At 48.3% G+C, this 26,115-nt stretch overlaps 1 protein-coding gene across 4 annotated transcripts in view; it reads right to left on the bottom strand.

Annotated features, from left to right (window-relative positions):
- LOC135898396 (nose resistant to fluoxetine protein 6-like) overlaps nt 1-26,115 on the bottom strand; it is a 137,793-nt gene that overhangs the window by 27,277 nt on the left and 84,401 nt on the right. The window contains exons 1-2 of one of the 4 annotated variants that reach the window (XM_065427307.1): nt 5,655-5,673; nt 4,744-5,019 (exon numbers count right to left, since the gene is read on the bottom strand). The exons of 1 other annotated variant lie outside the window; for it this stretch is intronic. In XM_065427307.1, coding sequence (XP_065283379.1) covers nt 4,744-4,906 — 163 coding nt within the window. In that variant the 5' untranslated portion in view covers nt 4,907-5,019; nt 5,655-5,673. Of the gene's footprint in view, nt 1-4,743; nt 5,721-26,115 lie in introns of those variants that run through there. 2 more of the 4 variants (XM_065427306.2, XM_065427305.2) reach the window with 2 other exon arrangements.

Here is a 26,115-nt window from a genome sequence, read left to right as displayed (position 1 = left end):
CAAATTCGAAAAATGATCGAATAAACCAGGAGCGTGCTACCATCTGTTTGGACATCGCGTTTTGACAACAGAACGTAAAAACGTTTTCTACCAATGAAATAGAAAGACAATATATAAGATTAGACCCTTCGATGAGATCGCGAACAATGTAACGAGACTGTTGCACAACCTTGAAGGCAAGCGGCAGCATCGAATTAGGGCACGCTTTTAAGCGCTAATGTAGGTAGTGAACACATCACCTCATCACCTCCTTTCTTCAACTTTGTTGTAGAAAAGCTCCTGATATGGCGCAGTAGGCAGATATATCTGAGTGAACAAGTAATATCCACGTCTCCATATTATATCTGAGCTGGAGTCGATAACGGAATGTTGCAAGTGCGTTCTATGTGAGAGTAGGGCCACACCCTACATCATTGCCATTTGGTGTAGCAAACCAATTACTGAAGAAGGAGTCGCAAAGAGCCTTCTGACTGCACGCACACGCACACGCTACACATCAATGTTTGGTTCCACCTGAGTACGCGACAATTTTGCTGGAGGCGCGAGGTATCAGCTCGACCTATGCACCAGATCCCTCGAAGTAGCAGAAACATCATCCTCGTGCCGGAGCTTACCCACAGTAGATTAAAATGACAACCTTGAAATGACCGCACTGTAGCGTTGCGTGCTCATTAAATTCCTGAAGCGTAGCCAAAATCAGAGCGTGCGTCTAGGGATTTTACGTCGTACGTCACGCTATATAGTCGTGGGTGTAACGGCGTTGCCTTATGGGAACAAGGTCGCCTCCTTCAGGACAGCTTGTCTTGCGTACAGGCAGTGTTTCAATCGTCGAACAATAGACAAGCAGTGATTGCACTATCTTTGTGCAGCCTGCATATAGATAGGTATATTTGGCAAGGTTGCCACCGGAGGAACGGCTGAATTGGAAGCGCGCAAGAAAAGCCGAAAAGACGTGAAAGGCGACCGTTCAGAAAGAACTGTGCTTCCGAATATATCGATCTGTTTAAGCAGTAGAACGGAAACATGTGGGGCTCGAAGAAATGTTCGTGAGCAAACATGCCAAAGACGTCGTGCATCGAAAGCGATTTTATTCTAATGCTCTCTTTACGCTCTCTAATATTACCGACGCGACCGACTGCGCGTTCCTCTCTCTCTCTCTCTCTTCTTTTTTTCTTTTTGTTTTTCTTTCGTTTTCTTAATTTCTTTAGTCTTGCGCATGATCGCATTCAAAGCACAGAGATTTCGTACCTCGCCAAGTATCTGGATGTTTTTCTACGGTGTCAAATAAAATGAGTTTTCTTTCCTTACGGCAACCTAAACGCAAAGCGCCAGCGCGTTTTCATGCTCGGTAAGACGGCTCAAAACTGACTGTGAGCATTCGTTTGCACGACTTCTGGGATTCATCACGATCCAACGCATACGTATAGCCCTTTCAAACACTCCCGACGTGTACGTCACGGATTTTGCCAGCGATAAGTACAGGCACATCTTCCATGAATGTGGGAGCTTTCCGGTAACAAAAATAAGCCAAGTGGCATTCTCGGTGGCTGTAGTAGAAAGAAGCACTTGCGACACCTTGGCTCACAAACACCTTGTGCCCTATGCGTAAATAAGGAAGTTTTCATGGTAATTCAAAGAACAGCGCCCTACTGTTCAAAGTAAGATCAGGGTGTTTGAGAACGCGTGGCTATGGGGGACAGAAATTAGATGAATACGACTCGTGTGTGTAGCGCATGGAAATGGCGCATAAACAACCGAGAACATTCTGTTTTAATGTCAGAGTAATCCATCCAGTGATAAATGAAGAAGCAGTATAGGCTTGACCAGGGCGTTTTGATGTTAAGGATAATCTGCCAGACGAGTGAAATTGCTGTGTAGACTAATAAAACTAGACTAGAAGTGGCGCAAAAGAAGGTATGAACTCTGTATGCGCGTACATGTCGAGACTCAGTATACAGTGTGGGGTGCAACTTGTTCACTCCTTTTGTCTCTGTATAGTGTGTCTAGAACTGTACGCGAATTTCCTTTACTCTTTCTAGCGAACTCTGCAGTATTCTAGCTTCTTGAACCAATGGCGTTGTTTCTTCTTATCTTACAATATTTATCTTCTTAACGTTGCTACTCTGTAAAAAGAAGCAGCCATCACCATTACAATGTGGCAAAATCTCCTTCTCGTTATTTTCATTTCAAATTAAAAAAGAAGTACGCAATAAAGTGATTTTTTCACAGGGAATAATGTAGCTTAGAGTATAAAGAGATTTAGAGATAAAGGTAAGAGAACAAGTCTGACAACATGTTTCACTGTTCCGTTTCAAAGGGGATGCTCATAGCACCTGCATTATCCACGTGAACTCTTCCAACGACGTAACACCTCGCTGGATCGCTCACTCCGTAACAGTGGCAGAAAAAGCGTATTTTCGCACTCCTGTGGGTACATGTTTATGGCCCCGCAATTTATTGCTGGCGTCAATGGTGACCATTTTATAGCACTCATTTGAAAGGTTGATAGCGTTCACCTCACCTAAGTGCGAGAAAAGTTGGTTTCGTTTTCCCTCTACCTTCCTTTTTTTCTTTTCTTTTTCTTCAATGCCAACATCATCCGGGCATAGCAGTCACTAATGCGGTCACCGGGGAATCTACGGAAACTGTCAGAGAGCGCCAGAGAGCGTATCCGTCTATTCTGGCATACGAGAAAAGAGAAAATAATCTTGCATGCCCTGTTTGCTAATGTAGGAAAACCGGATCTCTCTGCTATAATTTTGCTGCAAGCTGCCTTAGTTCCATGAAACGTGGCAGTTTTGCTGCCGAGAAAGAGATGAATGGATCCCTTTTCGAGCCCGTAGCAAGCAACATACAGCTACGAAGGAATTCAACGGAGCAAGCGTAAAAGCGCCCCAGCGTGACCTCCTAAAAGCGCTTGAGATGCTCGCGCTCGAGGAATGTTGCCACCGGGAGATGTGCACAGAGCATTTCTCACCCGTGATTGTGATACCGTCGTATCACGCTCATGACACATGCCATCTCGGCATTTGGCGCCAAGGGCTAGTGCTTCGCAGTCTGACCCCTAAACGTCGAGAACGCGCCGACAAGCAGACGTACCAAGGACGGCGAGCACCTTGTCGAGAAAATTTAAGCGGAACGTTCAGCAAAAGAAGGTCGCCCACCCACAGAAGCGACGCTAGATTCACATTCGGAGCACCAGTTGGGGAGTCCCAAAGCCGTGACGCTGCTGAGACCTTTCGCAAGCAAGGTCGGAAGAGTGAGCAAAAACACTTCTAAAGCAGACAAAACATCATGTTACACTCGCATAAACGAGAACAGTCTTTCTCCTTTCTAACATTTCAAGCTCAGTTTCCACAACACCTGAACACGTAAATCAGAAGAAGAAACAGCAATCCTTACTAAGAACTCTGCACGAAAGCGTTCTTTATAATAAAGGCGTCTAGACAGTGTATTCTTCCTTCAAACTGAAGAAAGACTACTTTAAGCTGATGTCCTGATGTAAGAAAGTTCCAGCATTAACGAAGTCAATGAATGTTCAGTCCAGCTGTGTACACCAGATATGCATACATAAACCTCTTGCGGAGCAGCTAGAGAATTTAAAAAATGGGGGCGTCATATAATGACTGCGTGGCCAATGTGCAACGTATTTGGCTATGTCTAAGTGCATGAGGAATACTGGCGAACTCTTGAAGGGAAACCTTCGGTGCCCAACTTCGCCCTCGTAGAACTCATTTTTGTTTCAGGATTAACGCGTCCCGTGATAAAACCTAGATCTTCAATCCTTCATTGCGAGGCAATTAATGCTTGCTAACTAGTTTTGTACGAGCTCCCGTCATCAAGTGACGTAGATATTCAGTCGACCTTCCAGCGAAAACTCGCCTCTTGCAAGAGGCTTCCTGGTCTCATTGTTAAGCGTCATGGGCGTGAAGGAGACAAACAAGTGACAGCTTTGCTGCCGGGGCTATTCATTCACGAAAACATCTTTTTGCGCCTTAAGGTAAACACGCTGCACTCAAAAGACCGCTCCTTGACGCAGGCGGGAGCACATAGAGCACGCTTTCTTAAGAATTATTTCCGTGAAATGCGGCTGGAGGCATATATGAGCGCGTACGTAAGAAAGACGTTTTCTTACAGCCTGTATACCTCTCTGTCACCGGTAAGCAACGTGCTCGCTTTCAGTAACAAAATTATAACGCACCTAAAGGCATTTGCAACGACACGCACCCCCTGTGTCGTTGTCAATGTGTCCTCTTTGGGGCTATGTCTTTCAGCAAATACTGACTATGCCAAAAGGCAGTTAAGTTAAAGCGCTAAATTGCACGCATTACTATGGACTGTATGACGACACCTGCTTGCTTTGTCGGTGTCGTAATGATTACTATAATCTCTCAGCACTTGAATATTGCAGTTATATTGTTGTAACTTCACTATGAGACGCTGCTGTTCGCATTTTTATACATTGGTCGAGTCGACGCCCTGCAAACCAGCATGGTTATCGATGCAGCGCATGCTCTGGAACTATACGGAAACGTTCATTGCTTAACACCTGTCTTGAGCTCTCCATTGGCAACCACCAGACTGCAGTGCTCACGCTCTCTGAAAGAAAAATCCCGAAATGTCACAGGTCAAAGTGCTGTAGCCCTTCGCCACTCGGCTAAGTAATGAACCCGAGCACTATCGCGCGTGATCTCTCCTCTCGCGTACACACAAAATCATATAGAACACAGAGCGCACACTCACGTCTTACAGCCCAGGGCTCCAGCTTTCGGATGTCGCGCATAAACCGCAGCAGGCCTATGGTGCACTCGGGCGACACCTCTGTCCTCACGAGTCGACGCACCAGCGGCGAGCCTTCGGCCGATCGCATGGCCTCGGCGATCAGCACCCGAGCCCTATCCATCATGTTCGGCGCACGTGTCGAAGTAGTTGTCGTCGTCGGCGTTGTCGGCGCGATCGAAGTCGGGTCCCAAGCTGCGGCCGCGGAGAAGACACCCTTGCCGGCGGTAGCTAGGCCTCCTATAGAGGGTGAAACATCGACGTTGGCAGACCACGCTACCTGTCCGCACAGGATCAACGCCGCGGAAATCACGACTAGGGAAGGCCGATTACGAAGGAGCCTGGGTGAAAAGGCCATCTCGAGAGACTCGTGTTTCTCAATGCTCGGCACTGCGCTGCTACTAATACCAGACTGCTCGCTTCGTCGCCTTTGAGTCCTTTCCTGCGCGGATTTAGGAATGCGGTATAGATGTGACGAACGCCTTTAAGGACTGAGCAAGCAGGCGTCTTTCACGACCCAGAGCTTGTTGAGAGACACTCCACGGAAAGGTGTTTATTATATCCAGTTCTACGGAGAAAAAACACCCGCGTCGTAGCGCTGATCTTAGAAGGCAGCCGAGTATAACTTTTCTCCGCTAAAACCGGAAAAAAATTAAGATCTGCGACTGACAAAGTACGAATATTGCTCCTCCTCAAATGTTTCAACCCGCTGAAGCGCGCAGGTAGTGAAACTCCACGTTGATGGGACTTCCTTTCTTTTTTCCTCTCCTTCGCAGCGGTGGTTTCTTTCTCCTAGTAATGTCAGCCTCGTCCTACGCTGTAAAGCTTCCGAAGCGAATTCGATGCCGTCTACCACGCGACTCCGCGCACCGTACCTACGTCGGTCACCCTTCACCCGTCAAAAAAGTAGAGCCACTGGTTCCTCTTCGGAAATGCGCTCGCGCTTTAAGACGATGCCCTTCGCCCGGCAAACCTTTACTGGGCAGCCAAAGGAGAGAGACACTCTCCACACATCCGCTCCCCCTCTATCCTTTCCTTCTCTCTGCACAGTTTTCTTGTTGTCGGTGTTTTCCCATTCGATAATGCGTTCTTTGTCTATAAACTCCTCTCTTTTTCCTCCTCCAACGGCCCTCTCCCCTTCGTGGTTTCTTCACTTGCCCCGTTGCCGTTATATACTGGATTACCCGTTTATTTGCGTCATCGCAGTGAGAAAGAGACCCTTTTTTTAGCAAGCAGCCTCTCCATCGGCTCAGTCTGATAGAGTAAAAGGACACAATGCGCGTAGGTGAAGGGAGAGGGGAGTGATATTTCTGGGAGGAAAGCATCGAGGTGGAAGGATACGGCTACTGGAGGCACGCGCTGTGACGAACGCTCGGTTTGTGCGCCACGCTTCGCTGGCGTTACTATACGTGCACGGGGCAGGTGTGGCCTTGGCGTGATCTACGCTGCCGGCGAGAGCGCCAGCTTGACGATGTTCTCGCGAGATTAACGAAAGATAGCGAAAGCGTAAGTGAAGGAGAGTGCGATAAAGACCGGAAAAAAAATGGAAGCGGGAAGAGAGCGCTAAGAAGGTATATAACAGCCAACGAAACGGACTTGGGACGGCGAATAAAAATTAACACATGGGCGAAATATTTACTTTTCGTTCTTCTATCACAAGGTGAGAGAACGGATATTGTGCAGGGAAACCTAGAAGGATTCCCTGGTCGGTGCAACGGATACATCAGCAGGGGAAATTCAGAAGGCGCTTATTTATTCAAAAAACAACGTAAAGAGTAAATAAGCAATGAATCACACAGCAGCGAAGAGGATACTGGTCTCCACAACCTGCCTTCGTAGGAGACCTTACCTTAAGGCAAGAGGCCAAGAGGCAAGAGGACAAAGTGGAAACGCATTGGAAAGAAAGAACGGACGTTCTTTCTTTCCAAAGGAAAAAAAATGTGAAAGAGTGAAAAGAAGCGACCGCCCCGTGTCAAATCGGCGACTGGTGCAAGGTGTACGCGGAACCGATCGCTCTGGCTGGAATGCCCGCAGGGGAGACTTGCGTCACAAGCTCCCTCTCTCCCTTCTTTCCTCCTTGTTCACCTTGCCTCCTCTCTCTCACTGTGCGGTGACCAGCCGCGACGTTTGCTTGGCTGTGCACCGCTATGACTTCCACGTGCCTCCATCAGGCCGGCGGACGCGAGTTGCCCCGCGTGCAACGACCGCGCGGTCGCTGAATCGAGGGTGGGCTGCTGCTTGTGGCGCGGAGCCGGCGTTCCGCGCACACTTGCACGCCGCTTGCTGTGAGCCGCGAGCACGGTGTTAGAATACTTCTAACACCGTGGCCGCGAGTCTGCATTTGCGGTGTTCTCATTGCTTCCACGTGGAGCGAACTCTTCCGCAGGAATGAGTCCTAGCTCCGCCGGCAATTAAATTTCGTGGGAGCGAGGGAACGTGCCACTGTCTTGGTGAGAAAAGAGAGAAGGGCTTCTTGAAGCGAATCAGATGGCATTAGATGGTTAAGCCGGAAAATCTTGACGTAGCAACGGCTAATTGCTTCCGTGAATATAAAACTGGCAGTGCTTGAACTCAGTTGCTGAGCCGAAAGCGCTGCGATCAAAACTAAGTCTTTCAACAAAAAAAAAAGATCACGCTTTCTTCCCCTGTCCTCCAGATGATTAACGACCAAAGCATTCACCTGAGAGCCCATACCACGCCGAACACAAACGAAGGACAGAGACTCGCCACCATATTTACCTATCGCCAGGCGTTCGTCTTGCGACCAACTATGGTTTTGTCAACGATAAGCACCACAAGTAGGTATCAATATGCAATGTGGAAGAAATGCGCCAACGTCTGCATGGAATAATACCACAACTCGTCAAAAGACAATTCCCATTTATGTAGCCACAGTCGCTGGTGTGGTTGTGCACCGAATTTCGCAAATATGATGCAAATACGATTTTGCAATATGAGACACTACATATAGACAATATATGTACCCGAAACATGCCTGAAACATCCAATACTCATAAAGAAAGTGCCGTCGGGCGTAAGCCACTGGATACGCCCCCCCCCCCCTCTCCGTCCCCCCCGAAATTGCTGTGTAGCAGAATGCCGCCGGTCTAAACCCGCCTTCCCCTCCCCCTTCCCTCTCCTTTGTCTCCGGTCAACTCTCGCACGCTCTGTATTTTAGTATCAGAAAAATCGACTTAATATGCACATGCCTACGAGGAAACACTCCGCCAGTATTACAGATCTATAACAATTCCTGAAGAAACGTATTTGGACAAAAGTGACCTAGAAATATACAATAAAAAATAATGTCTGCCCAGAAAGCACGCCGGAAGTAAGCGTCAGGAATCAATTTACTCACCAGTCCTGACGTTACTACTGCATTGTTTCATTACATGCATTAGGCGGCATTGCGAAGGCACTTTTACAAAAACAGATTAAGAGTTCGCGTTTCCGAGGTACTGCGGCGTGATAAGCTGTTGGCTCGGTGTTTTGTTTTTCCCTGTTAAGTATAGTATAACATCGAAATGCTGCAACATCTCCAATGCCTCGTGCAAACCACAAGAAAGGAGAACGAGTTTTACAGGTGTGATACTCCACCCTCCCCAACCTAATTGTTTAACAAGCGACCGTCATTCAAACGTTGCATTCAGGTCAGCCCGCCATTCCACTCTTAGGTATATTCTATTCGAGTGCAGTAGACCTCGATGGGGCAGCAGAAGATACCAACTCGGACGTATTAGCCAAGAGTTGGGTGGCACAAATATGCGAAAAGACTAAAATTTATTTAAGTGCAATATAAATAATGCACGAGATGAGTGTATGTATACTAGCATAAAAAAGGGGATTATTCGCATGTTTCTATACACTTTTCCTCTCTAAATGTCGCCGTCACGCAGAGGCTGTCTCTCATGAAGTGTTGAGGCAGGCCTTGCTGGCTTCCATTACCTCAGCCCTCGAGAAGCCCTGCGGCAAATAAAGCAATAATGCCTGCCCGATCCTACCGGATGCTTGAAACCTTGGCATCGGTTAGCGCGCAGTCGTAAATGTGTAGACCTCGCCCCGCCCCTTCTGCACGTTGTGCAGAAGCCTCACCTGCTAAGCCGGTTGATTACCGTTGCCTGCGCCAGCTCACCCGTCTAGTTGGCACGTGCGAGGTCTCTGACAGCAAGGCAACCTGCTATGACAATGACGTCGATGCGTATCGTCGACTTCGTGGATGCTGTCTGCGCAAGTGTCGGCAATTAACAGCTGAAGAGAGTTCTTGCATCATAGCGTCGCTGGGACGTCCACGTCTTGTTCGAAGTATATGCCACGTGTGCGCTTTTTCTTTTTTTTTTTTGCTTTTGCTTCTTCTGTGAGCACCGATGCGCGGGAATGGGCAGCCGTCACTTCCTTGTCAGGTGTCTCCAGAGCACGGAGTCGCTGAGCGTCGCTGTTCAGCACCTGAATATCATTGGTTCGAGTTTCTAAACGCGTGAAAAACTACTTACCCAATGCAACCACTTTATTTTCTTTTTCTTTTTTCAAGAGTGAAGCGGTATATGACTCGGATCCTGGGATTTCTTCGTCTCCGCCGATAGAGCAATCGACAGAAAGCTATTCCACCAAGAGAAGCAAAAGAGAAGCAATCTCCTTTGGAACTATGCATGCGAGACACACCAAAGTATTCTTTTCAATAAAGAAAAGCACAAAACAAGGATCAAGACCACGTGACAGGTGATACGGCGCGTTCGAACAATGTGAAGCCCGTAGCGTTCGCCGCACGCGTTTCCCGGTAAATATTACGGTTGCATAAGCTGCAGTTGTCGGAAAGCGGCAACTGTAGTATACGAAGCAGGGAGTGACGTCACTGCACTTTCATATGTAAAAGAACAACTCGCCTGGCAATTGATTTGTGTTGTGGTAGAGCTATTGGAAGGCCACGCATGTTATGACTCACGAAGAGCAGCGTGAACACGATGAGCGGCGACGGGAACAGCAACGTCCTTTGCACAACGACCTCGTGCTCAAGCTAGTCAGGGCGTAGCGGTTCCTGCCCAAAGCCAGCTATGCACAGTTAGGGCGCCTTTTACACGGCATCTTTTAGTTAGGTACGTTGCATTTAATTGTCTTCTTGTCAATCATTTCGTGTAGTGCATTGCTCAATCATTCAAGGCTACGTCGCATTGGTCTATCGGATCAGGTGATACCACAACGTCGCTGTCCAACCACCTTCACAGCCTATATTGGAGACCAATTTTTTTCAGTACTAAAGATATTAGACCTAACCTAAGTTATGACTGTACCTATGCATCGCACATTGCCGCGCGACTGGCCGCTCGAGGCACTGTACGTGTAATAATTGGCCGGCTTCTTTAACGGTCGGAGAAACACTTTTATGTGGCACGTATAGAGCAACTGAAAGCTCTATCCGGAGTTTCTCATGTTGCTCAGCAATTTTCTCACTTACACTTATAATCTAATTATAATAATTGAGAAGTTCATTAATTCATTAGGACTAGTTATTTAATTAAACGGAATGCAAAAGATAATCTGAGCATCTCCAAGCGACGGCAAAAAGCATTACCTTGTTTATGTGCAGCTACGTCGCACTTGCATATTTTTAATGTTTGGCTCAAGTAAAGTGAAACGCCCTGTATATGAATGAGAAACGGCCACAAAACAACCCGCGATTGCATGTACTTCTACTCCTCTAGAGTCAAGCAGGCGAAAACTCTATCCACGTTTACTACAAACCGTTTGCGGATACATTTCCGAAATTCCACCGGCCGGTCGGAGGAGCTCTTTTCCAAGAATGCAACATATGAGTAGTGATCCCGTTTATAGAACCATCTGCAGAGAGTTAAAAAAAAATCGGAATTCTTCTCTCCACTCATTAGTCACAGGAGTTCTGGATTTACGGGGCGCGCGATCTTCATACTTTAGGGCAGTTATAAGTCTAGCTGAGAACCAGTGGAGATATTTGAAGTGTTTCGTGCTGTACCGGGGAATTTATTGGCGCATATTGCTCAAAACAAGATTCGTAAATTGGTCTACTTGGTCATCAACATTGGTTTTGTCTGTGACCAGTGACCAATCGGTGGTGAACAAGAAATCATATAACCCTACATAATCACCAATCTTCAAAGCAAATGAAGAGGATTCATTAGTGCCATGGGTGGAGCTCTACGTCAGAGCTGACACAGAGTCTTTAGTGACGGTTGAAACTTATCGAGACGGACAAGGAAAATGTCAGAACGAGAGACACCTATAACTTGAGCATTCGAGAGACAAAGGTCTAAGACTGGAATTGGCGATCAAGCTATTTTGCTGAAGTGAGCAGGACAGAAAGTCTAACAGGGTGCATTCGTTTTCCATTGAATGATTGCGATGAGAACAGCTAAGCATGTTCCAATCAATTCCAGGTGTATTAAAATCACCAAGAAGGATTACCCAGTGCTCGCTATGGGAAGATACCACATTTGCAATAGAAGAGATGACCTCATCAAACAAGACAGGAGACATATTCGGTGGTACATAGAAAGTTACGATTGTAATAAGATGGTTTATTATGAGGCACTTGGCACAGTCTAGTAGCACTGGCAGTAGACGAACGCTGATCACGCGCACAGCCGACACACGAGCGCCTTCTTCGTCTTCCTCTTCACCACAATGGCCCCCGGGAGAGAAGAGAAGCCATCCTGGCGACTTACGGCGTAGGTAGGATGAGGCGGTCATAGTACGGCTTAAGTCGGTTGACACCGACCGGCGGGCGTGAACCGTGTCACGCCCGCGATGCCTATGGTCGGGTGAAGGTGTCACAGGTTCTACAACATAGGTGACAGCGGAGGTACGGTCTATGACGCGGTAGGCGCCATCATAGCGTGCAAGGAGTTTGGATGAAAGGCCAGGGCTGTGAGGCGGGACCCACAACCAAACAAGGGAACCAGTCGGGAAAACTGGTGTAAGCGGGCCACTGTCACGCCGCAGCTTTTGACGACCTTGAGCAGCGGTCGTAAGGGTTCGCGCGAGCTGCCTACAGTCCTCGGCGTATTTGGCGGCTTCAGACACAGGCGTGCATTCGGAATCGTCGGGTCGGTATGGGAGCATTATGTCCATAGTACACGAGGGCTCTCGTCCATACAGCAGAAAAAAGGGCGACAAGCCAGTGGTAGCTTGTGTGGCCGTATTATAGGCATACGTGATGAACAGCAAAACAGTGTCCCAGTTACTGTGATCCGAGGCGACGTACATAGTCAACATGTCACCGAGTGTGCGGTTGAACCTCTCTGTCAAGCCGTTCGTTTGCGGGTGGTAGGCTGTAGACTTGCGGTGAACGATGCTGCATGCAGCGAGAAGGGCTTGGATGACTTCGGACAAGAAGACACGTCCCCTGTCGCTGAGCAGTTCGCGTGGTGCGCCATGTCGAAGAGCGAAGTTCCGCAAGATGAAGAACGCAACTTCGCGCGCAGAGGCTGCCGGGAGTGCGGCAGTCTCGGCGTAGCGCGTCAAGTGGTCGCCACCTACAATTATCCATCGGTTACCCGAGGAACTGCAGGGAAGTGGCCCGTATAGGTCTATGCCGACGCGATCGAAGGGCCGAGCCGGGCAGGGCCGCGGCTTTAGCTCACCAGGAGGGTGCTGTGGATTTTTACGCCATTGGCACGCCGTGCAAGCGCGTACGTACTGGCGCACGAAGTGATACATGCCGTGCCAGTAGAAACGCTGCCTTAGCCGAGTATACGTTTTCAGAACACCGGCGTGACCATTATGAGGTGCAGCATGAAAATAAACGCATATGTCAGAACGCATGTGTCGTGGTATCACCAGGAGCCATTTGCTACCATCAGGCAAATAATTTATGCGGTATAGAACGTTGTCGCGGACAGTAAAGTGAGCGGCTTGGCGACGAAGTGTTCGAGGAGTGGGTCTGGCGGATGGGTCGTGGAGGAAACTCAGCATAGTTGAAAGCAGGGGATCCTTACGCTGCTCGTCCGGCATATCAGCGACGTTGAAGGCTGACATGGATGCGAAGAGCGGAGACACTGAAGCCACATCACAAGGTAGCGGCGATCGGGAAAGCGCATCGGCGTCAGAGTGCTTTCTGCCCGATCGGTAGACAACGCGGATATCATATTCTGGTAAGCGGAGTGCCCATCGCCCTAGGCGACCTGACGGATCCTTCAACGAGGACAGCCGGCAAAGTGAATGGTGGTCGGTGACAATGTCAAAAAGGCGATCATATAGGTATGGACGAAATTTGACGAGGGCCCAAATAATGGCCAAGCACTCCTTTTCTGTTACTGAGTAGTTGGCTTCTGCCTTCTTTAAAGTGCGGCTCGCATACGCGACGACGTACTCGTCATAGCCGACTTTCCATTGTGCGAGGACTGCACCAAGTCCTATACCGCTGGCGTCCGTATGTACCTCTGTAGGCGCTGTGGGATCGTAGTGTCGAAGAATCGGTGGCGAAGTAAGTAGGCGACGTAGTTGCTGGAAGGCTTCGTCACAGGAAGTTGACCACGCGGAGATGCCGTTGGTAGCGGTAAGCAAATTGGTCAGGGGTGCGATGATAGTCGCGAAATTGCGCACAAAACGCCGAAAGTAAGAGCAAAGCCCTATAAAGCTGCGGAGCGCCTTAAGAGTAGTGGGCGTCGGAAACTCTGCGACCGCGCGAAGCTTGGCTGGGTCAGGAAGCACGCCGTCCTTCGATACAACGTGGCCCAATATTGTTAATTTGCAAGCAGCAAAACGGCACTTTTTGATGTTAAGTTGGAGACCAGCAGAGGTGAGGCAGGTCAGTATCTCACGCAAGCGAACGACGTGCGTCGGGAAATCTGGCGAAAACACCACGATATCATCAAGGTAGCACAGACATGTTTTCCACTTGTAGTTGCGAAGGATGGTGCCCATCATACGCTCGAAAGTAGCGGGCGCGTTCCAGAGCCCGAATAGCATTACGGTAAATTCGTACAAGCCATCGGGCGTGATGAAAGCTGTCTTGTCACAGTCATAATCTGCCATCGGCACTTGCCAATAGCCGGAGCGAAGATCCAAAGATGAGAAGCACTCCGCGCCTTGCAAGGAGTCGAGGGCGTCATCTATCCGAGGCAGCTGATAGACATCTTTACGAGTGATCTTATTGAGTTGACGGTAATCCACACAGAAGCGTATTGACCAGTCCTTCTTGCGTACTAATGCTACAGGAGACGCCCAAGGACTGTGGGAAGGGCGAATGACGCCACGGTGCAGCATGTCGTCGACCTGCTCGTTAATGAGCTTTCGCTCGGCGGCCGACACGTGGTATGGTCGCTGGCGTAAAGGAGGATGGGAACCAGTGTGTACGCTGTGAGTGACGGTTGCCGTACGCCCCAGAGATCACGTACGCCCCAGGTCACAGTCAAACGACGAGCGAAAATTCTGAAGAAGCGCGAAGACTTGCTGGCGATATGGAGGCGGCAGATCGGCGTCTACGACAGATTCAAGAACGTCTGACGACGACGACGACAATGATGATGATGATGTGCACGGCACGGGAGAAGTGATGGCGTCGAGTTCATAACAGGCCGTGTCGTCGGAAACATCGAGAATGTGAAGCGGGTCAAGGGGCTGAACACGACCGAGTGATTCGCCGTGCAGTAACGTCACATGGTAGTGAGACGGGTTACACACAAGCATTGAGGATAATCCAGACACAGTGGTGAGGACGGCAAATGGGAGAGGTAGGGCCTTGCGACGTAGAAAAATCGGCGACGCTGTACAAAGTACTGTAGCGTCTGGCGCGGTAGAGCAAGAGACGGGCACAAGCACACACATGTCGGGTGGTATGTCCGTATCGGATACAATAGTGAGATTGGAGGCTTTTTGTTCAGAGGGGTCAGGCAGCGGGGCATCGGCAAGCGGGAAAAGCGCTACTTCGGCCCGGGCACAGTCAATGATGGCACGATGGTGAGACAAGAAGTCCCAGCCGAGAATAATGTCATGTGAACATGATGACAACACGAGAAATTCAACAACATAGACAATGCCATCGATGACCACCCTTGCAGTACATTGAGTGATCGGGGCTATATGCTGCGCAGTCGCGGTGCTTAGAAGCATACCAGACAACGGCGTTGTGACCTTATGGAGGCTGCGACAAAGCTTTTCGTCGATAACAGAAACTGCAGCCCCAGTATCAATAAGCGCAATTGCGGCGGTTCCTTCGACCAAAACGAAAGGTAAAGACCATAGAGTTTCTCACTATAACACCTAGAGGGTAATCTGGCGCCACCGTCTATGGGAGTTTCTTAAGGGGGCACCGTGCCGTCATGGGAATGACGGTATATGTGTCTGCGAGGCTCGTGTTGGCTGGTGTTGTGACAGGCTTCGTCTAAAACGTGGATATGGCTACGCAAATAACGCGTTCTCAAAGTAAAATCTTCATAAAATGTTTCCATTCTCGCATATTACATCTTTACTCACCCACGATACATGACCAAGCGAACAAAATCAAGAACAGACGACAAATTGTTTCAACGCGAGCTCGAACCTTTTCGTCTGTCCTCCAACTTTAGCGGCCCGCTGATACTTTTTACGTAAGATGTAGTCGTACACACAATAACAAGTTCTCATAGTTAAACAAAACATGTTTTCGCGTAATAATAAAGCTAAAACAGCTTTTTCCGTGCTGTTCTAGTAGAAAATGAATCATTGTGACAGACGGAATGGTACTTGCCAAGCGCGTCTTCAAGGTGTCCTGTCTCTACGAGAACGATGCCAATCCGAATCCACAATATACCGGCATTCCCATGCATACCACAGCGCAGCAGCGCCAGATTTCCCTCTAGGTAATGTAGATAGATAGATAGATAAACTTTATAAAAAGAATAATCAGAAAACCGCTAATGGACGGGGCCCTTAGTCCAGGGCTCCGCTGGCTCTTGCCATCTTCTCCGCTCTCTTTATCAGCTTGAGCTGGTCGTCGAGGGCCGAGCTGGACAGCAGTGCCTCCCATTGCTCCCTCGTGGTGTTCGTGTCGAGGTGTTCTATGTTTTGTAGTGTGCACTCCCACGTAATGTGGTATAGGGTTGGCGTGGCCCCACACCATGGGCATTCGTCTGTGTAGGCTGTGGGGTGTATCCGATGTAATATGTGTAGGTTCGTGTAAGTGCCTGTCTGGAGCCTACGCCAGGCAGCGGCATCTTCTGTCTTTAGATTTCGATGGGGTGGTGGATATCGCAAGCGACGCCCTCTGTGGTAGTTAACGATGGCTGAATACTCGAGGTCGACAGGGTCCGGGTCTTCTGCAGCCGGCGTGATGAGTGCTCGGTTATGTACGAATCCTCGAGCTGCTCTGTCGGCCTGCAGGTTGCCCGTGATGCCAGTGTGGCCCGGTATCCAGATGATGGTTTGGGTGGTGAAGTCCTCAAGGTCCTCCTTAAGTATTCGTGCTAGGATTTGTGCTGCAGGTCTTCCAATTCTTCCCTGTAGGAAGTTGCGGCAGGCCTGCTGGGAATCCGTAAGGATCGTCAGTGGTTGGTTTGCGCGTAGGCCCTCGCGGATGGCTAACGCGATGGCCATCTCTTCGGCTTCCGTGATCGTGCAGGGGCGGGTCGATGCAGCGGAGGTAACGTTGCCTCGGTGGTCGCATGCCACTGCCACTGCGCCCTTGTTGTTCGTCCCATACATGGCGGCGTCCGTAAAACGGGCCGTGGTATTGAACCTGAACGCTTTCTCCATGTACTGGGCCCTTGCTCTCCTCCTGCCGGAGTGTAGGTTAGGGTCCATGTTGCGTGGTATCGGGGCAACGTGAAACCTGTCCTGGACGTGACGAGGTATTAAGCAGGTTTCTTGGGTTCGTGTTGTTATTGCTGGGAACCCCAAGGTTTGTAGGATCTGCCGGCCCGTGTGAGTCCGCGCTAGTCTCTGTTGTTGCGAGACGTAATGGGCTTCTGTCAGTTCGCTGAGGGTGTTGTGCAACCCTAGCGCCAATAATTTTTCAGTCGATGTACTCATCGGCAGGCGGAGAGCGGTCTTGAATGCCATCCTCAAAAGTGTGTCGGCCTGCTTCGTCTCGGACTGTGTGAGGTGGTAGTAAGGCAGGCTGTATGTCATTCTGCTCACCACCAGACTACTGACCAGTCGGAGGGTGTCCCTTTCCTTCATTCCTCTGTTCTTGGATGTTACGCGGGAGATCATGCGTGATATCGCCTTGACACTGGTTTTGAGGAGTGTAAGGGTGTGTGTAGCGCGCTGGTTGGACTGCAACCACATGCCCAGCACCCTCAGCAATGGCTTCTCTGGTATGAGGCCCCCGTTTAGGCGTACCTCGAGTCTTCTTGTTGGGTCTGTGGGGACTGTGTGGTTACCCCGGCCTCGCCAGACTCGTAGGAGCTCAGATTTTTCGGGCGAGCATTGTAGTCCCCGCTGGCTGACGTATTCTTGGATTAGATTTGCTGCAGTTTGCAGGCGTTCTTCTTTTTCAGCGAGGGACCCTGTTGTGGTCCAGAGTGTTATATCGTCTGCGTAGATTGCGTGCCGCAGACCCACTACGTCCTGCAGTTTGCTTGCGAGGCCGATCATGGCGACGTTGAACAGCGTGGGAGAGATGACAGCACCTTGTGGTGTTCCCTTGTTGGGAGGGTGGTACACTGGGGTCTGGATCTCTCCCATCTTCAGCTCCGCCGTGCGGTGGCTCAGGAAGCTCTGAACATACTTGTACGTTCGCACGCCGCAGTTGGTGTTGGCCAGCCCTTCTAGGATTCCTTGGTGGCTGACGTTGTCGAAAGCCCCTTTGATGTCGATTGCTAGGAGGACGTGTTCGCCGCAGCGGGAAACGTTGCTGAGGACTTCTTCCTTGATTTGGAGTAGCACATCTTGTGTGGACAGGCCTGCGCGGAAACCGAGCATGGTGTCCGGCAGGTGTTTGTTATCTTCCAAGTGTCTCTGTAGTCTCGTGTTTATAATTTTTTCGTACACCTTGCCGAGGCAGGAGGTGAGCGATATGGGTCTGAGGTTTTCAATTGCCAATTTCTTGCCCGGTTTGGGGATCATAATTATTCGTGCGTGTTTCCACATCGCCGGTACCGTACCTTGTTCCCAGTGTTTGTTGAGATAGGCTGTGAGCGCGGAGATAGACTTGTCGCTCAGGTTTCTGATCATCGAATTTGTGATCTGGTCCGTACCCGCCGCTGTGTTACGGGTGGTGGCTGCGATAACCGCTCTCATTTCATTTTCGGTGATAGGTTCGTCCATTAGCGGGTTGGGTTGTCCTGTGTAGGGTGTTCTACATGGTTGTGTGGGAGTGGGATCTCCATAGCACTTGGTCTTGATGGCATCGATGAGGTCTTGTTGGCTGCCTGGGTAGGAGTGTAGTAACCGTTCCAGAGCCCTGTGTCCTTCTCCTTTGGTTTTGGTGGGGTCCAGGATTGCTTTGAGGATGTGCCACGTCTTCGCCGTGTCCAGCGTGCCACCGAAGGAGTCACAGAATCTATACCAGTTCGCGGAAGCGAGTTGCATGGCATATTCCTCTGCTTCCGCTGTTATTTGTGCTATGCGCGTCTTCAATTTCCTGTTATGTTTCTGTTTTTTCCAGCGGCGGGTAAGGCCCCGTTTCGCATCCCACAGGTGTAGTAAGTGGGGATCCACCTCTGGGGTCTCTTCCGTTCTGGCGATTTCCTTTGTGTGGCGTTGTTTATGTCGACGGAGGTTGTCGCACCAATCTTCCAGATTCGTGATTGTGTCGGCGTCCTGTTCTTGGGCTTCCCTGATTTTTCGCCAGTCAGTGAGTTTAGCTGTGCCGATCGTAGTGAGAAACTCTATGGTAAAGACCCAGCAAGTTCCTCGTGAATGGCCCGCCTAATGGGAGCAGCCAGAGATGTGTCAGGCTGGGGAGGTCCATCGTTGAGAGTCAGCATAGACAATTGGCGCGCCACCTCCTCCCGAATGAAATCCTTACTCAATCCTTAAAAAAAAATCCTTGTTGAAATCCTTAATCTCAACAGAGAGCGATGCTGCTGGCGTGGTGTTTGAGCGAAGCGTGAGGCCCGAGAGAGAGTTGCCAGGTGTGAGAGCGCTGCGCGCAAGGACCCTTTGTCGACGCAGCTCATCGAAGCTCTGGCAAAGACTGACGACAGCTGCGACAGAAGCAGGGTTCAGCGCCAGGAGCATTTGAAATGCGTCGTCTTTGATGCCCTTGAGGATGTGCTTCACCTTGTCCTCTTCAGTCATGGTGGAATCGACGCAGGCGCAAATATCAACGACATCCTCTATGTAACTAGTATAAGTCTCGCCGGGCTGTTGAGCGCGCTGGCGGAGGCGTTGTTCAGCACGGAGTTTTCGCAAGGCTGGGCGACCGAAGACTTCCGCGAATGCAGTTTTGTAAGCGGACCAGGTTTGCAGTTCCCGTTCGTGATTGTGGAACCAGAGGTTCGCAACGTCAGCAAGATAGAAGATGACGCTACGGAGCTTCGTCGGGTCATCCCACTTGTTGTGTTCACTGACGCGCTCGTAGGTAGAGAGCCAATCTTCTACGTCAGTCTCACTTGATCCGCTAAAAACAGGAGGGTCCCGCTGCCGTTGCACGGCGCCGCACATGACAGGAGCGGCAGATGCGCGAAGTGGATTGTTGGGAGCGTCGTTCATAGTAGCGGCTGGAGCAGATGTTAAAGTTCGGCTGCGAAGTTCCAGGGTGAGGTCGGGGAGTGCAGCACCTTCCACCAAATGTAATAAGATGATTTATTAGTAGGCACGAGGCACAGTCTAGTAGCGCTGGCAGTAGACGAACGCTGATCACGCGCACAGCCAACACACGAGCGCCTTCTTCGTCTTCCTCTTCACCACACGATTAACAATTTTTCACAGCGTGCTTGGCTGACTTCAAGCCAAACCGACTCCTGTAGACGTTCGAACTGTTCTGTGCCCACCTCTGTAAACTGACGACAACAATCAGTACGCCACCAGCTTTTAGTGCGAAAGCACTACTAGCCTACCTACCTGGATTTCACCTTTGTCTGTGTGAAGCCTCTCTATAGGCGCGTTTCCTCACGCGCGTTTCGCATGCACAGCCTCTTCTTCTTCTTCTTTACACACATGTATGAAATAAATATAAAAAGTTAATCGGTATTGTCGTTGGAAATGGCTAAAGAAGACATTTGTCGCGCCAAGCCTAGCGAACAACAACGAGCTCGGCGACCCAGGCAGTGGGAGGCGACCGACGAAGATGATGTGGCCAAGCGATTGCGACGGCAGCGACAAAAAAAAAAAGTTGTGGTAAAAATGCACAGTTGTTTCGCTTACTTCTTTTTTTACAAAACGCCGTTTATGCATTGAAGCACAAAAGTAACTGAAACAGCCATGTATTTCGTCGCATACGTTGGAAATGAGTATCTCTAAACTGGTGTCATCCTGAAAATTCGTACCAAGAGTATCCCCTTGCGAACTCAGCCGCTACAGTTCGTAAATCGCAACATGTGCCGTAAAGCAATCAATTAAAGACCTAATTAGTAAATTATGTTAATTAGCACACTATGCATTTGGACATTTTGCACAAAGTGTGTCCGCTTACTAGAGTAATCCAGCTGAAGCATTATATAACTTTGCCATCTTCTACAGGCGATATCTAAAATTTTTGTATATATAGCTTTAAAAAGACATCCAGTATATACATATATGCTGCCAGCAACCCTATTGTAATACTTTCGCTTTGCAGACATCATGCGTTCATCCTTGTTGAAAACGTTTACCATTTAAAAAAGACATTGGAGGACTTAACTCGTGCGTTTATACCTTTATCGGTGGCTGCCATATGCACTGCAAATTTGCACTATCATAAAGCTATTACAAGGCAAATATATATGGTAGCGAAGCTTCCATAGGAACCCATACGTTCAAAACATGGCGGTCCATCGGCGGTTCATGAGGCTTAGCGCCATCTGTATGTGGTGGGAACACTTCCGGCGGAAGAAAAAATAATGTGACGCCGTGTCCGTTAAAAGCAGAAGTGGCGTCATTTTGTTTTCGAAGGCGCGAAATTTGTTTTGTTGTCCTGCCTTTGGAGCTATATATTCAAATGCCCCGCCATTCGACTTGATGGGCGTTTCGAGCTTTCAGCGTGGAAAGCGATGCAGGAAAAGGCCAGCCGTACGGTTGTCGAAATCGCATCCCTGCACAGAACATACTCTCTTTGGAGGCCGACGAAAGCTTTAGGCGTAGAGTGCTGATCCTATCGTCGGATGCCAAGCCCGTTGGCCAGCGCAGTCACTCGAAAACAACTACACAATTATCTGACGGTCGTAACTCACTACTTTTGACTGAACAGTTAATGAAGCGATGAAGCTACCCGCGTCACCAAATTCATACAAACTTCGACAAGCAAGAAAGCACAAAATGTGTGTGTGTGGGGGGGGGGGGCGTATTTCAACAGGTGAACGTTACGAGTGCGCCTTTCTGCCCATTTCAGGACGTGAATTGCATTGCGAGTGATAGTGGCGTCAACGCCCCCTGTAGCGATGGGCGCTGAAAAGAAATGCATTTATTAATAATAATAAAATTGAATAAAGTTGTATTTTCCTAACTCGTCACGAATATATAAAGTTGAGTAGGAATTTCATTTTCGTTGGACGAATCTAACTGTGTCTCGTTTGAATTAAAAAACGCGTTTTTCTTTCCCAATGTTTGGTCCCTCCAAACATAGTGGCGCTTCACTCGCTGCTCCCATAACCCCCCATGCTGATGTCGGTGACAATCTGTACTGAACTGCTTTTCGCCCGAAGCTTCGGGACCTATTTGAATCGACCTTGGCAATTACTTCGGTGAAGAATACCCTTGGATAAAGTGACGGCTAACTGTATCCTCGCAAGCGAATGTGAGAAGATTATAAAAAACGACGATGATTATGTACAGTGTATCGCAACAGAAAAAAAGCGCCGCCTAGACATACGCGCAAATGTTGAGCCCTTAGCAGAATAGCGATGAAGGAAACGGGCCACTGACGTAAATCTGGAGCATAAACGGGGAAAAGCTTATCAGAATCGCTTAATTATACTTTGGATGCCACACGCAATCGCTGTGCAACCAGTTTCTAAATATATTCTAGTCCCGAAACTCCGCGTTGGATCCTGAATCACAAACAACGAAGTTTCTAATTCCGCCCTTCTGCTGATCCAATTTTAAACTGGTCAAATGCATTTAATTACGTACGGTTGCCATGACTGTTTATCCTCACTGCTTTCTCCTCGGCTTCTCCAAACCGTCATCTTGCGTCATCTTCTTTCTCGTCCACCCGTTTTTCTTGTTCACCCCTCCTAGGGGGATAGCGGAGAACGTTGCTTACGGCAGCGAATTCTATAGTCGCCCGCTATTCAGGTAAGCCTCGGCCACGAACAAGGGACGGAAAGGATCATATAGTAACACGTTGCTCTGGGTGCTACTCCAGTAGTTATCTTCGATTTAACAGACGAGCATCGTCAAACCTACACAGAATCTCCGGGTAGTCACATTCGTTATAAGCACAAGAGGAAGCAAGTCAATCGGCCTCTTCGTTTCCGACGATACCTGCGTTCAAAGGTATCTGTTGGCCAACGAGGGATACTCCACGAGATGTGATTTTTCTGGCAGACTCAATGACGCTACGCACAACTGGACGATCAGCGTCACTTCTCTGTAGTCCGCTGAGGACAGCGGGAGAGTCTGCGAGGATGACAACCTTCATTGTGCTTAACACTTCTTGCCCATAATTCAGAGCAGCATCAATCGCCGCTAGCTCCGCAGTTGTTGATGAGGCTGGATGCGGTATGCGAAACACCAGTGGGATGTCAGTTGAAGGGCAGGAGAAAGCTGCAGAGGGTGCCTTGGCCATCGCTGTCTACGGGCGCGTCCGTAAATACTTTACCATAACGTCCACACCTTTTGAATAAGTGGGACTGGAACAATTGAAATAGCCCCGGAACGGGCAGTGTAGACTTTTTGTGCACTTCTGTAATTTCAAGATAAACGGGGAATAGACAAGTGCGAAAAAGCAAATGCGTGGCCCAGTTCTTTTCGACGTGTTCTAACTTCAAGTTAATCTAAATTTGAATTTAAAGTTGGACTGCTTGGTATATGAGCGACTATTTAAAAAAAAAACAAGACGCGCACAAGTACAAGAGACAAAGCACTTTGTGGCTTTCGCTATCCCGTGGGTAAACCACTTCGGTTGCTCTACGGCTACGTCGCGTGGCGCTGCTGAACTCGAAGTCAGTGGTTCGATCCCGGCCAATGCGACCGCATTTGGGGCATAAATGCAAAAAAGGCTCTTGTACTTAGGTTTGGGTGCACATTAAATAACCCCAAGTTCTTTAATGTGACACTGAACGCGGCGCTGTAGAGCACGCTGCGTCGCTCTGTCAACGTGTCTTTTCAGCTAAACACGATCGCGCTCAAAAAAAAAAGAAAGATCTTAGACACAGCATACGCCAGTACGTATTATTTGGTATTATTTATAGACGCACACAGCAACTGCGTCCTCTTATCGGAATAACTTGTGATAGTAGTGTCATCTGCCACAACAATTCGAAGTGGAGAAAAAGTGCTTTATTTTTTTTCCACTCTGCCATTTCCGCAGATGACACGCATGCCTGGTTGCAACGGCAAATTCAAATATGAATTGGTCCACAAGGTTACCTTTTTAGACTGATAACGCATGGCCGCGTATTCTCCCAAGCGTCCTGAGTTTGCGAACGATCTGCCTAGTTGATCCTAATGCTCCCTTTGTGCTTTTAATAAAGCATGCTTTGTAGTGTGCCATGTAATGACACAAACATTCTATTGTTTGTGGATATCGAGACGTTAAACTTGTGTGGTATGAATGATGAGAAAGCAGTACATCATTCGAAAAATATTCTATATTCCAGTCAATTCGCTATTGGCGCGATTCAATTCGTATGATGTTCTGCCGCCAAAACTACTATTCGCGCACCCTTATTTATTTCCTTGACAAAACGTATTGGCCGCCATCCTCGATGGAGTGGTACTGCCTTGGCAAATCGCGTAATACATGGTTTCCTTCATCCGAGTTCCAGCAAAAACTGAAGAAACGCTACGTAATAGAACGTGATGCTTTTCACACTCTGATACATATGCGCGAAGGAACATGTGTCAAACCATTGTTGCTGTGTCGTCGCCCGTATCGAAAAAATCAAATCACACAGTCGAAGCCATTATCGAAGACGTTCTCGCAAACATAGCCAATCGATGAAGCAAGCACTGTTTTCATAGTACTATAGGTATTGAGTAAGCGAAAGGATGAATTGTTTCTTTTTCTTTTTTTGTTGCCGCTGCTCTATAGTTGTACTATTGTTTTTGTGGCTTACTTCGAAATGTGAAGGTTGTGCGTCTTCGTGCGCGCTTGACTGAAGTAACTTGAAGGTGTATCATTCATTCTTTTTCTCTTCTTCGTCCCTACATCCTGCTTTTTCTGTTCGGTGTCGAATGAACCATTTCGGCTGCTTAAACGCTAGCTTCAGGACACAGGATTCCTTTCTTTTTTTTTTCTCTACCTATTACCAAGACTACCAAGCTTTTCGTGGCGCCAAGCGGTGTTTATTGCCGGAGTCCTGCTCCGACGTGACTCCCGGATATAACAGCGAAAAATGTGCCGTCCATGCCGGCAACTCCACTACGCAGGTGCATCTACTGCATGCTGTTTGAAGCCTGCACTTACACGACATCAAGGGAGTGATATTAAGTTTGCAGACAACCTTCGAAACGTCTCGTCGAAGTCGGGACCAGTAGACAAAACGATTGGCGCAGCAAGACCAGCGTTTACAGTGAGGCGCACACAGGCAACAGTTATATTTACCAGCAGCTGTGCAAGGTAGCAGTAACCGTTGTTTGCACAGCAGTCAGCCAGCGTATCGGTGTTTTCGCTACCGCACTGAGTCCCTAAACTGCATGGATGCTAATAACAGGTCTAAACAAGGTGCTATCGAAAGCGCAGTGAACGAAAGAAACTAGTCATTGGGGTATTACAAGGCTACAAGAAATAAGGAATGAAATGAATACAGGCCAGATCATTTAGTTGGGACGTCCATTGCTGGTGAATGCAGGCAAACAAATTAGGGAAGAGCGAAAGCGAATTACGAACACGCCTACTGGCACAGTTCGTATATCTTTAAACAAAATACATGACAGCCGATTGGCCAATTATAGGCAACATTTACAACATTCCTTGAGAACGTAGGCGTCACGAATGTGGACGCGACGGAGGGTTGACTACGATCCAACATTGAACGTCACAGCGCGAAGACACATTTACATGCAACCGACATCACAGCTTAATTAATTTCACTACATTACAAACGCGTCCTACGAGACTCTCCTATTACCTTAGATAATAAAACAATAAACCATGATAAAAAGAAACAAGAATGCATATTCGAGCGCCGCTATCTATTGGGCCTCTGAAAAAAATGTTTTTCCTCGTCACAAAAAATAATACCTTTTTGTACTTTCTCACATGAATAGTCGACACGTAAATCTATCTAATGGTACATCACATATATTTAAGCCGAGCACCCAAGCTACCTTTTTGGCCATGAACACGAAGCATTTCGCCAAAAAATATAACTTCACAGTTGTTTCTCAGGCGATAGGGTGACCCTTCAAAACTTAAGATATTTTTCGGCTATGCTATGTCGGCCGGGCTACTACTCAATGTTTAATTTGTGGCTTCTGGATCTTACCGCATTCCAAGAAAAAAATTCACACTTTGCAATTTTACCGGCTTTTGTCGATGCCAAAAGCACCCAATGTGTTCAAATATTTGAAATATTGGTTACTTTGGCAGTCACATCACCTTCATTGCTTTGCCACATACATCATTTGAATGACTGGACAACGCAATGTGGCTTTGAAAGAAAATGTTGGTTGATGACTTATGGCTCAGCTGGGCAAGAACAATAAATTTTCGCCAAAATACTATGAAATTTTTGGGAAGAAAAATAAATAGCGTAATCGAGTTTCTAGCTTCAGCAAACACGTGGAATTTTTTTTTCAACTATATCTGTGATGGTCGAAAAAACGCTTGTTGATTTGGCGTGGAATGACCCCACATTCTTATGGAGGCGGAATGCAAAAATGCTTGTGTGCTTAAATTTAGCTCCCCGTTAAAGAATCCCCGGTGGTCAGAATTAATCCACTAGGCGTGCCACAACATCAGATCGTGATTTTGGCCGTGGCACCTCAGAACTGAATTTTAATTTGTGAAATTTCGCACTCTTATGCTGAAAATACCTCCTGCTTATAGGTGTTAATGAGTCATAAGCAAAAGATGAGGGAGCTGCGCAATAAATACAATGGAGACGCCAATGGAGATAAGCTTAGAGCTTCTGTACTTAG

Source organism: Dermacentor albipictus, chromosome 4 (assembly GCF_038994185.2).
Source record: "Dermacentor albipictus isolate Rhodes 1998 colony chromosome 4, USDA_Dalb.pri_finalv2, whole genome shotgun sequence".
Lineage (NCBI taxonomy): Eukaryota > Metazoa > Arthropoda > Arachnida > Ixodida > Ixodidae > Dermacentor > Dermacentor albipictus.
Note: the sequence above shows the minus strand (reverse complement) of the source record. Positions and strands in the feature narration are given on the sequence as shown.